Source organism: Polypterus senegalus, chromosome 6 (genome assembly GCF_016835505.1).
Source record: "Polypterus senegalus isolate Bchr_013 chromosome 6, ASM1683550v1, whole genome shotgun sequence".
NCBI lineage: Eukaryota > Metazoa > Chordata > Cladistia > Polypteriformes > Polypteridae > Polypterus > Polypterus senegalus.
Genome location: NC_053159.1, coordinates 28,545,877 through 28,559,260, shown reverse-complemented (window position 1 = coordinate 28,559,260; position 13,384 = coordinate 28,545,877). Strand labels below are relative to the sequence as shown.

General features: G+C 38.0%; 1 protein-coding gene across 3 annotated transcripts in view; it reads left to right on the top strand.

The window, feature by feature from the left end:
* Nucleotides 1–13,083, top strand: part of LOC120530911 (ephrin type-B receptor 2) — a 478,580-nt gene extending 465,497 nt beyond the window's left edge. For all 3 annotated transcript variants that reach the window (XM_039755704.1, XM_039755705.1, XM_039755703.1), the window contains exons 14-16: nucleotides 11,657–11,850; nucleotides 12,077–12,232; nucleotides 12,761–13,083. In XM_039755704.1, the coding sequence (XP_039611638.1) occupies nucleotides 11,657–11,850; nucleotides 12,077–12,232; nucleotides 12,761–12,869 (459 nt within the window). In that variant the 3' untranslated portion in view covers nucleotides 12,870–13,083. The remainder of the gene's footprint in view (nucleotides 1–11,656; nucleotides 11,851–12,076; nucleotides 12,233–12,760) is intronic.
* Nucleotides 13,084–13,384: the final 301 nt, after the last annotated feature.

Genomic DNA, 13,384 nt, shown 5'->3' with positions numbered 1-13,384 from the left:
TGTCTGTTCTCATGGGCTATTTACAATATATGAAGGAATTTGACTAGAATTTGACTTGAACTGCTCCAAGAGTAACATAGCTGCCTGGGGGCTGTAAACATTGTGTTTCCAGCCACATTTACTATGATTCACTTGGCTAATAAATTCTGTGTCTCAATGACACATTTTACTGAGCTCTGTTGGCTTGGCAAACATTCCACTGCTCACACTGCACATTCAAGGTAATGCACACATCCTCATGAATACCGTACATTTACATATTGCAGTTAAACATGTACAACTTTGAAGTAGTGTACATATTTGCATACAGTATATAATGGAGATAAAAGTCTAAATCACTCTCAATAGAGTAGCCACAGAAAAGCCTACGGAATCGTTTGGAAATATGTAAATTCCACATGAAAAGTGACCAGGAGGATATCTGAGCCCACCCTGTTAAAGCTGTGAGGCATCTGTGCTTACCACTGTGCCACACCTTGTAAATTTACATTTACACTTATTTATTTAGCAGATGCTTTTATCCAAAACAACTCACAAAAGAGGTCAACATAATCGAGTAAACGTCAGTCAAGGGAACTATTTAGGAAAAAATGTTACAGAACATGGTTACAAAATTGTCACTAATGAAGAGCTCAGAACAAAATGCAAGTTAATTATATTGCCTTAGTTACAAGAAACTGCCAGCCAGTATCAGTTAGACAGAAAGTGTAGACAGTGAGTGTTCAAACACTTCTTAAACACACTGAAGAGGTCATAATTTCAAATGGAGGTGGCTCCACCAGCCAGACGTGATAGATAGATAGATAGATAGATAGATAGATAGATAGATAGATAGATAGATAGATAGATAGATAGATAGATAGATAGATAGATAGATAGATAGATAGATAGATACTTTATTAATCAATAAGGGGAAATTCACATACTCCAGCAGCAGTGTACTGATAAAAACAATATTAATTAAAGAGCAATAAAGGCGCAGTGCAAGTTAAAAAATGCAAGGTGGAGAGTGTGAGGCGGGTATAACAGTCTATAATCTTGTATAATGTTAATGTTTACCCCCCTGGGTGGAACTGAAGAGTCGCATAGTGTGGGGGAGGACTGATCTCCTCAGTCTATCAGTGGAGCAGGACGGTGACAGCAGTCTGTTGCTGAAGCTGTTCCTCTGCCTGGAGATGATCCTGTTCAGTGGATGCATTGGATTCTCCATGATTGACAGGAGCCTGATCAGCGCCCATCGCTCTGCCATTAATGTCAAATTGTCCAGCTCCATGCCTACAATAGAGCCTGCCTTTCTCACCAATTTGTCCAGGTGTGAGACGTCCTTCTTCTTTATGCTGCCTCCTCAGCACGCCACCACGTAGAAGAGGGCGCTCGCCACAACCATCTGATAGAACATCTGCAGCATCTTATTGCAGCTGTTGAGGACGCCAGCCTTCTAAGGAAGTATAATCAGCTCTGTCCTCTCTTGCACAGAGCATCAGTATTGGCAGTCCAGTCCAATTTATCATCCAGCTGCACTCCCAGGTATTTATAGGTCTCCACCCTCTGCATACAGTCACCTCTGATGATCACGGGGTCTGGGAGGGGTCTGGGCCTCCTAAAATCCACCACCAGCTCTTTGGTTTTGCTGGTATTCAGGTGTAGGTGGTTTGAGTTGCACCATTTAACAAAGTCCTTGATTAGGTTCCTATACTCCTCCTCCTACCCACTCCCGATGCAGCCCACGATAGCAGTGTCAAAAAAATACATAAAAAAAAACCTGGACTGATATTTGATGACATGTAGAGGTGCCATCACCAGATGCTATTCATAAATAAAGCACGAGTCTGAATTAGCTCCATGCGATTCGGCCCCTCTTTTAGGCTGGGGCCTGTCCAAGGCTGTTAATTGCCTTGCATCTGATGCTGCTGACACAGGCTTCTGTCTCCATGAACCTCTAATCTAGTCAAAAAAATAGTAACCCCATATCAAAATGGGAATAGCTAGAGAAGAAGATATAACGTTCATAAAGCTTCCGATACTTATCTAATTAAATTAGAATTATAATAATTAAAGTGCTAGTGCTTATGATTCTGGTGGAACACTACAAAGCTCTGACCCTGTGCCTACATGAACAAATCCACAAGCACATAAAACAAACATTCATGCACTTTCAGATGCTCACCTATCAAGTACTATATACTGTATATACTGTATATGTATACCCTCATGTGCACCGACACCCACCTGTAATGCAAATCCTTCTCTTGAAAATGCACACGACTATCTACTCAAGATGCACCACTTGATCGGCCACCAATCTAATTCAGCCGATTTTCACAAAAATAGACTTGATTGGTGATCGTTAAATTGTCCAGAAACTGGTCTTTTCAGCCCCTGCTTTTCTAAGCTTTATGGTCATTTAGTTGAAAAGAGCTCCTTGCATGTGTCTTTTTTTTCTTTTTGTCCCTGCAAACCTCTTGCAGTGTAAACAATGAACAGGATTTCAAGGCTTGTTTTGTGAGATACGATTGAAATATTGGCCTTTACGTTAAACAAAGTGCAGTAATAAACTGAAGAAATTAAGTTGGAGGCGTTGTCTTGTGCAGTTAGACAAATGGCTAGATATGCTACTTTAATCAATTCAGACCTTTTTATATTAGATAGCTAGAACTTTATTTTTTTCCTTCTTTAATTAAAATGGACACCATTTTAGTTTTGACAGCGAGCTTGTTTTAAGTGCAGCAGCCTACTTTTTCAATTGGAAAAAGAAACATGTTAGCTTAACAGCAAAATGTGTCTTTTACTTATAAACCTGTTAATAAGCATGTTAGTCTTGTGTCTTCTTGATAAACAACTTATGAATATTTGATACATTTGTTGCTTTTTTAAAGATTTGTACAGTTTATTATGTTATTGTCAAGGAAGACTTGGTAAGAAACAAGTACTACATAATTAAAATGGTAAATCACATTTATAATTACACCCCAAGAATTACGAATCTCTGGCAGATAAACAGAAGAAAAAAACACACATGTATACATAGTCCAAATGTATATGTTAATAGCAAAAAAGCTGTAGTGCAAAATGATTAAAAATGATTACAGTTTTTAAGTGCAGGTATATTTACATTTAAGCATAGTATAATTGCCGATATCAATATTGTGTGACAGTGTGTTTTTATGTATGATATATATTTATATATATATACAGTATATACATACACACACATACATACATACATGTATATATTTTTGTTAGCGAAATGGTGAAAACTAACTTTCTTAAATTAAGCTTTTACACAAAAAATTGAACAATCTGGTAACTTGTAATTATGTCAAGTTTAGTTTTATTTTATGCCATATGTATTATGTATACATATTTTATATGTAATTAAAAGAAATTTTATTTATTTTAGTATTTTTTATGGTCAATGAACAACAAGCCTACAGAACTACATTTTGTTGATAAAAAAATGAACAGATAACAGCCATAGCCTATAGTTTAATTCTAAAAATACACTTTAATACAGGACATAAGATTTCTATGTGTCTGGTCATGCAGATGTTCACTTAGCTCCTGCTTGCGCATACCCATTCAAGGTACAGTACTGTATGTAACCACATGAACATTCATATACAAATCTGAGCAGTTGTGTCAGCTGAGGTTATACATTTGCTATTTCTTCTGTTTTAGTAAGACCCAAATCTCCTTTATTTTATTCATAAGCTATACTCCTCCTTAAATTAGTATATTTGAACAAAAGGAAAAAAAGAATGTTTGCCTGGCTGAGGTGAATGTCTGCAGTCGAGTTGTGCGGTCGGAAGTCTTGTGGCTCTCCTTGGGCTTAGAGTGCCACACCACAGCAGCCGGCCTGTCTCTGGATGCCCAATTAGAAGTTAACCTTTGTGTTCCTCTCCCAACGGCGCCACGTTGGGATCTCTTAATTGGCCCTTGGAACGTCTTTGCCAATTAATATTCATGCAGCAAGTAGATGAGGCGCAGCTTTTTAATATTTTACAGCCCCTTCATTTAAGAGTCTTTTGTTCTGTAGATTCAGTCGTCTACTTCACTTCTTACCACAGGTCAGCCTAAGATTGTAAGGCCTTCTGGCTGAAAACAATTTCTGTGTTTTAGTGGAATTCAAAACTATGCAGCATGTGGAATCCACTCTGGTTCTGAAGTGGCTACCCTCACAGTGATTCAAGACATTGCTTGTGATCATATACAAGACTGTCACTTCTTCACTGTATATTACAGTGTCTTTCACTGTGAGACTAATCCCAAATCTTGCATGCTTATGCTAAATAGATGGTGCATAACAAAGGACACAAATACTGGAAAAGGCAAGAAAAAAGTATTTAGGTCATTTCTAGGCTTTGAGAGTGTGTGTGTGTGCATATCACAAATGGGCAATACAAAATATCACTTCAGTTTGGTGCCAGCAGTAAATTCAAAAGCCCTACCTAAAACACTCTAAAATATATTGGTAGCACTAAGACACCCAAGTGTGAATGATTGTGTTCATGTTAACACTGCTAATAGGCTGAAGCCCTGTTCAGGTTCATATATTGCCTTGTTAGGTTCTTCAACTTGTATCACGTTCTTAAGTATCTTTGTGAGAGTTTTCATATGAAAGGCACTATATGAATGCAAGACTGAATGACAGAGATACTGTGACAAGTTTCTTAACTCACAGTACTTTTACCTCAGCCCATGGACATGTCAGTTCGGTAGATTTGCTGTTATAAAATGTTGCGGTGTGTGCTGGCAACCTATCCCATGTTTTTGACTACAGTCCGTAGCTGCTAGGATAGACTTTAGTGTCCCAGGGTAAATGGATGGATGGATGGGGAATTTTGCTTGACATTGACTCCTGCTCCTCTTGTAAACCTGATAACACAGATAGGGGAAGCCAGTTCATCCACTGAAATACACTGGCATGGCTTTCCTGATGTTTGCATCACTGGCAAAATGTTTTATGTTTAGATTATATCTTTTATACCTCCTTTGAAAAAAGAATCTGCATACTACAACAGAAATACTGCACTGTTCTCCATATATCAGCCTACTATGCTTTCTGTCCACTTAAATTACAGAAAATCTACAATGAAATATCCCAGGCACTTCCACAGAACAGAATGAGTTCCCCTGAATATCTGTATATCATCTTACTCTCATCTGACTGTGACCATAGCATGGTGGTAAAAGTTAGTAGTAGCTGTCTGTTGATGTTACAGCTCCATTGTGTCACATATGGTGGGTGGGTGGTAGTGGTGGCCTGTTTTGACCTTTCATAGCACATTAAGCAGTTCTCTGTAGAGGTTCTGTTATGTTGCTGTTCTTTGCATGCTCACTTTAATGTCATTCTTGCAGCGGTCTTTAGCTCCCTTGAGATTTTATGAGCATCTCCAAGATCTTCCCCCGCATCACACCAAAAAATGCATGGCTACCGGGGGATTGACAAGGTCAACAAGGACTCGGGTGCTTTCTACCGTCCCATGTTGTCTGACTACCTGCCAGTGCTGATTAACACATCCCAAATAGGGAGCGCCTAGAAACTTCGAGCTCAAACAAAGGCAAACTGCCAATGAAGCACTCTTGTGTGTATATTATAAACATTAGTCTTCGTTGAGTTCTAACTGAAATTAATACAAATTATTAACATTGGCACAGAGTTCCAGCACTTTAATTACTGTTTATTGCTGTTTACGTTTAGCTTCTTCTCTCTTCAGAAGTTGGGCAATTTTAGTGTTTTTCTGGGATGTGTAAAAAGTCCATATAATTAATGAGTCATACAATAGATATTTTTTTTATATGTTGCCCCCTAGAGGTTAATTTTAGTGGGATATATGCTGGGTTTAAGCCCAAATTAATATACCCTTGTTTACTCTTGTACTGAGAGATCAAATATCCCTGTCAGGGTATTTTAATATTAGAATATAGTATGTTAGTCAAACAACAGGAAGAACTCAACAACATGTGTTAGATCAGAAAGGGTCAGCATGCAGTTATTTAAATACAGACGCCAAAATGTGGGAGGTTGGAATATAGTCAACATTTTTGTTACAATCTAATTCTGACTTCATGTTAGCTTGTTTAGGTTTTGAGAAAAGGAGTTTTCACTATGTGAGGAACAGCCCGGACACAGACAGGTAGACACGATCTTACAGCACCACACACGTTTATTTACAACAGTGACACACACAACCCAGTGCCGCAGCTGAGCTTCAAAGCTCTGTACCCGTGGTCCCCGAAGTCACCAGGTCGGTCACCCCCTCGTGGTCTGGAGGAGGCCTCCAGTCCTCCTGGGTATCCCGGCTGGGTACCACCCCCAGACACGTGCCACAACTATTTGATATCTAAAAGCCAGACTCTGGCATTCAAACTAACAAAATGTGAAATCCGAGAATAATTTTGGTAGAAACGATTATACTGTATGGCAAACATGAGGGATGTGACATTAACCTGTTCACAAGGCTCTGACTTGCTTTATTTAAGCTTTTGCAAAATGGCAGGGTCCATAATACACATAACAATTAAATTACATTAACATCTCTTCAGTAATAGGCGGTGTATCTGTTTAGACATAGCTGTTTTAAGGCATGAGGCAGATTGCTTCTTCGTTACCTTTGTAAAAATCAGGATATAACAAAATGTTAAAGGTGGTTCTTCAATGGCACAAGGCATTTGTGAAACAGAAATAATCATCTGTCTACATATAATTTTCACCGAGTACTGTAGATGATCACTGCAGATGATTTTTTAGATTCTTGTAAAGATAAAACATTTATTTGAATAGGTTGAAAAGTAATCAATTTTCATGTCAGTGTGTTTTATGAAGTAAACAATGTGGCCTGGTGGTAGAGTGGTTACTGTTGTTGCCTTCTAATTAAAAGGATCTGGATCCAAATCCTGTCCTGGCCACTGTCTGCATAGTGATAATAATAATCCCTTTATCTAAGTGGGTTTCTTCATAGCTTTCTAAATCCTTTCCATATCAAAAAGACGTCCATGTTAATTTAGTTTGTCAGAACTGGTCCAATATGAATGTGGGCTTGTGCATAACTGTGCCCTGTGATAGATTGGCATGCCAGGGTTAGTACTTACTTTCCTCTAATGCTGTCAAAATAGGTGATGGTTACCAATGTCTCTGTAATGAATACAGTGTTTTCAGAAAATGGTTTAGAGAATAAGTGGATATGGTTCACATTATCCAAAATCCACTATAAAAGGCAATCATTCTTTATAATGATGGTCGTTTTGCACCAAATTTGACTCTAAAGCCCTTTTCCTTAAATACTGCAATTGTGGTATTTTGTTGCACAACAAAAGCTGCAAATTTCCCTGGGGTGTGTTTTACAAAATGGGCTGTAGGAAGAGGAACTGTGCTTTTCCTATTACACCTGTGTCCAATTTCCCAATGGTTCCAATACGACTTCAGAATCATTAGGTGATTGTACTTTAATCATCAGCGTCCACCTTGTCTGATTCAAAAAGACAAAGATCACAAATCCCTCATTTTTCCTCTATACACAAAAAAGCCTCCAGGTTGTAAATTCTTTGCATCTAAATTGTTCCATTTCTGTGATCTCATAGCCAAAACGAGATTACTTCCACAAATTCTACGGTGGCACATTTTATAAAGAAAGAAAAAAGACAATTGTTAAAGTCGCTCGTATTTATTAGGGCAGAAGTTAGTAAGATTAAAAGTTACTTTTAATATGCCAATCCGTTTTTAATTTTCTAGTCCAGGTTCATGAAGGGATACAAGACTATACTTCATTTGGCACAAGAGTAGAACAAACAGACTGTTTTTGGGACCAGTCTACTGTAAAGTCATCAGTGCACCACTTTTTAGAGATGTAAGAAAATTCTCTGAAAACTAGGAGGAGAAACGCTTGCAGGTGTTGGGAGTCAAAGTCAGAGTATCTTCACAGACATCCCAGCTCTTCGATACTGATGTTTATACAGTGGAATGTATAAGACACATAGCACAAGATAATCAAAGTAAAAGACCCTGAATTCAGAGACATAAGACATATTCAGTTAAAGACACACAATTCACAATGTGTAACTGAGTAACGACAGACAGCAAAGGGGATACAGTAGTCAAACACAAAAGTGTAGCATGTCTTATGAATCTGATACAGGGAAAGGGGTAGAGAGACTCCACACATAGTGAAACCACTAAAGCACTGGGTGTACCGTTTCAATAATCAACACATGCTTATGTGATACAGGCTTACATTTGATCATCTTTCACTGTCAAACTTAAAAATAACCAATACAATTTCATCTATGTATTTATCCTTTATTAATCTAATCCATTTAACACTAGAATTACCAGAGCCTACAAAAAAACTCGTAAATCCGTCCCACCTTAAATCGCTTCTTAAAATTGTTCACAGCTCTCCACCAGCGTCTTTTGTAATCTAAATGTGCTGATAAAAATCAGGCTGTAAGCAGCCGGCTATTCCATCCCCCCCACCGACTTAGAACGAGCACAAACTTCTCCCAGCTCATGCCTCGATTGATTTTCTGGGAGTGAAGTGGAGTTTTAGAGTGGAAATGATAGATCGTTGTTTGGAACACATGCATTTCATGTCTGTTCCGTTTCTACAGTAATCTGTGTGAACACATTGTTAAAACAGAAACGTTTTTTATATTCTACTAGTAGATGACAAAATGTAGGCATAAACTAAATAATGTATGAAGCCTGAAGTATCAAACAAATACTTTCACAAAAGCTACAAATCTAACACAATTGCGCTTTTATTCAAAAATATAACTGCAGAAACAAAAAGCCGCCTTAACATGCGACATTGACATCTGTTGATTATGACTGCCTCCGTGGCGCAATAGAATCAGCTGCCGACTGGGAATCAAAAGGTCGCGAGTTTGATCCTGCACCACTCCGTTTGAGAAGTAAACTGCTCTTAGTCTTACTATTTTAGAATAAAAACATACATTTGATTTCAGTCTGTAACAGCCGGTGTAATTTATGATACTTGTAAAGGTTAGCTTTGGTTTTGTTTTTTTAGTCAGTTTTTTTATCTCAGCCACGTTATCTCAGAAGCGATTTAAGGTGGGACGGATTTACAAGTTTTTTCGTAGGCTCTGGTAATTCTAGTGTTAATGTGTTTTGGGTAGCTGGAGCCAACCACTGATTTCATGGCTTTGCAGTGCACAAAACAGGCACACATTGACTCATTGATTAGAGTTTGCAATCAATCTAAACATTTCTTTGGGATGTGGGAAGAACGAAAGCATATGGAGAAGATCCACAAAGAAGATGGGAGAATGTGTATAATGTGCACATTGTCTGGGATGAGAACTCTGTTCCTTGATGCTGTAAGGGCAGCAGTATTAACCACTGTGTGTGCATGGCACATCTTCTGTACAAGAGGACTTTGCCCTTGCACTGTCACTATGCATTTTGCATATCCCATTAAGGTTCATTTCTCCTTATATCTGAAGAGTGTGCATATAGTTGATCCAGAGTGTGTGAGCTTACCCTGTCATGGACCTGTGTTCTATCTAGGTTAGGTGCTGCCTTCAGGCCTCATGCTGCTAGAACAGGGGTGCCCGCACTTTTTCGGCTTGCGAGCTACTTTCAAAATGACCAGGTCGAAATGATCTACCTACATTAAAAATTATATATATATATATATATAGTATATACTGAGTATACTTTATACATAAAATGTATGTTGTCGTATCTTGCATAACTGAATAACCTTTAAACCTTTCAACAATTCAATACATTTATGATTACTACAGTATTTGGATTTAATAATCGTCATGTGGGAAAAGGTTGACTCGCATAAATAAGTAGAGCCGGATAATGCAGTCAAGGAGCTTTTGAATTCAGCCGAGTGAAAAATGACAGCTGTCCGATTAACTGCGATTTTGGTTCCCTCTCTTTTTCTTTCTCAGATCACTTTTTGGAAGGATGTCAGTTTCGTAGTTTTTATGATCAGTTCAAAACTCCCTTTCCACATTTTCATTCTTTGGAACAGCAATGATAGATGGACAGATCAGACAAACGCACTTCGATTGTGACAGTGTGAGAATACCCTCCCCAAACATTTTTTTTTAAATCCCTTCTTTAGTCGATATAAATTGGAAAGCTAACTAGATCACAGCCGGAGTTTTGCAGTAGCTCGCACGTTTGATCCTACGTGCAGGATGACCAGTGTGTTAGAAGAGAAGAGATCTCAGACTGGCTGCCCTTTATGTCAATCAAGTGGCAAATGCCATAGGGAGGATATATGATAGACTAACATTTAAAAAAATTTTTTTTTGAATGCAACGCGATCGACCTGCACTACCTTTGCGATCTACCGAAGATTGTATAATGTCTGTCCTTGGGGAACAAATAAGAGTTATTTTTGGAAATCAGTAATGAATTGGACAATAAAATCAACAAATTCTTGGGACATACAAACTTACCCCTGGGAATACTAATGTCAAAAGAAGTCTGTTCTGTGAATATCTGTCTAACTTAAAAGAAGTGGGAAAAAAAACTTCCAATACTTTATATTCTTGATTATTTAAGTGTAATTGCTATATTGATTGTAAATGTATGAGTTATTACATCTTTTCACTTGTGGCAATCAGCTTTTGTTACCTGCCCTATTACACTTGCAGAACAAACGCCCTTGCCTAATGTTATTCGATTGTTTACCTCTTTTGTAAGTCACTTTGGATAAACGCATATGCTAAGCAGATAAGTGTAAATGTAAAAACATTGAGCAATTTACATTATGGTAATAAAGCCATCCCCAAGTGTTTGGTTATCTCCTAATTAATTGGCAAAACTCATGAATTTAATTCCTTGTTTAGTTTTTACGCCTAATGTAACTCTATGATTTACTAATACAGAATCAATTCTAAACAGCACCAGTTTTTAGTGTATATTGTCAGGATTGGTTCTTGGGTCCATCTCCAGTTCCATGTGTGTGGCACATTTTTTTTATCTGTCACCTGTCTGAGTTCTGAATATTCTGTTTTGTTCATACTTTACATTTTGTAGACTGATCATATCATCAAGGATGAACAACAAACTGTATACTTTCTGCCACTATGTGTGTGCCCACTGTCAGAGTGGGATGTCACAGGCTCAAGCTCCAATTTATATATTTAAGCATGTAGGCTTATAAGCTGCTAACCAGGATTCATTTATGACTTAAACCCGATACTGCCAGGATAAGCTGTGGCCTTTAGTAACCCAGAGTTAGATATGTGCATTTATAATGCTTCTTTTTGAACTGTACATAACTTAAAGAAGACAGATTTATGCATGTTTAGGAGAAAATGCATGATGAGAGAAAAATAGTATAATTTGAATATTTTTATTTTAATCTAGTTTATCACTAGGCTTTGAAATCAGAAAAATCAGTCTCTGTCTTTCAAATCTCATGATATTTCTGTTATGAACAATTGCCATTCTGCCATTTAGCCAATCAGAAAGGTGTTGGTATTTAAACCAGCCAAGCTTCTCTTTATCATTTAGTTTGGTTCCAAATGGCCGCATCACTGGACTGTGGCACTTCGCTTATTAACATCATGTTTGTTTGGATGTACTTTTGATAACTCAGTAACTGCAAATGTAAAAAAACAAATGAAGCCATATATCAACAAATCCAGTAAACTGTCTCTTTCTCCTCAGGTCATCAATGCCATTGAACAAGACTACAGGCTGCCCCCACCTATGGACTGTCCAAGCGCCCTTCATCAGCTTATGCTGGACTGCTGGCAGAAAGAGCGCAATAACAGGCCCAAGTTTGGCCAGATAGTCAACACGCTGGATAAAATGATCCGCAATCCTAATAGTCTGAAGGCCACCACACCGCTGTCATCAGGGTAAGTTGAGCATATGATATAACGGCACAAAATAAGGCTTTAGTATCTAAAATCCATAAAGTCCTGTGTAAGACACTGTATTACCTCATTTTGTGCAAAGTAATAGAAACAAGAATGTCTCCAACATGAAGTCTCACCAAACTCAGTGGCCATTTTGTTTTTGTATTAACACTGTATGCTCCCAATACACATTTGGATTTGTTTTATTTTTTTGATCTTTATATAGGGTTCACCTTCCTCTTTTGGACCGTAGTGTTCCCGACTTTTCCAGCTTCAACACTGTGGAAGAGTGGCTTGATGCCATTAAGATGGGACAGTACAAGGAGAACTTTGCCAGTGCGGAGTTTACTAGCTTCGATGTTGTGTCACAGATGACTATGGAGTACGTGTGCCTGAATATTTGTGTCCATAACTTTGATTTCTCATTTCTTGCTCGCTTTAAGTGTCTTGGATTTCAGTTGTAAATTGTAGAAAACATGTTTTTACTTTGTCATTGTGGGTTATTTAGTGTAGACTGATGGGCAAAAATGGCAAATGTGTCCACTTAAAATGAAATCTACAACACAATAAAGCATGCAGGGTGTCAGGGATCTGAATACTTTTTCTGAATCCACTATACATTTGCATCTGGTCAGTTAATCTAATTTAAGTATTCCTGGGAAGTGAGCAAAAACTGGAGTTCTCAGAAAAGACCTGTACAGTCATAAGGAGGAAATATGAATTCCACCTAATAATAGTGGAGGGACTGGAAATTAGATAGAAAAATATTTAAAGCATGAAGAAAGAAAGAAAGACTTTATTAAACTCAGGTCTGTGGAACTGTGAGGCAACTGAACTAGCTACTGCATCTCCATGGGGCTCCTGTGCTCCTTTCTTTAAGCCGTTTTCTCTTTTTTTTTTTAATTCACAGGGACATTCTCCGGATTGGAGTAACGCTAGCAGGGCATCAGAAGAAGATCCTCAACAGTGTGCAGATGATGCGAGCTCAGATGAACCAAATCCAGTCTGTGGAGGTTTGATGCCTGGGGTGGGGAAGGTTAGGAGCTGAACTCCTAAACTCAAGTCTTCCTGTGTGAGGCTACTCCGTCTCCCCTTCAACCTTCCCACCTTCCCACATTTTTGAGATTATCACTGAGCGCCCCTCAAGAAAACGTATCTTCAGCTACCAGCACAGACCATCGGGAAGCTCCAGAACTTTGTGAGATCATAGAACCTCTGTGGAATCAGGGGATGGGGGGGTGGGCTAAGAAGTGTTTTTTTTAACAAAAGTCATTTTTAAATGTTAAGAAACATGAGCAGATATATATGCATATATTTATATATACATATATATACATATATACGCATGTACATATGTATATATATGTGTACGTATGTATATATATATGTTTGTATATATATATATATATATATATATAAATAAAAGGAACTGAACTGAAGAAGGCTACCCTTTAAAAGGGCTACGATAAAAAAACACATAAGTAAATAAATAAATAGAAACTGAACAAGATGCCACTGCAGCCAGTTTGTTCAA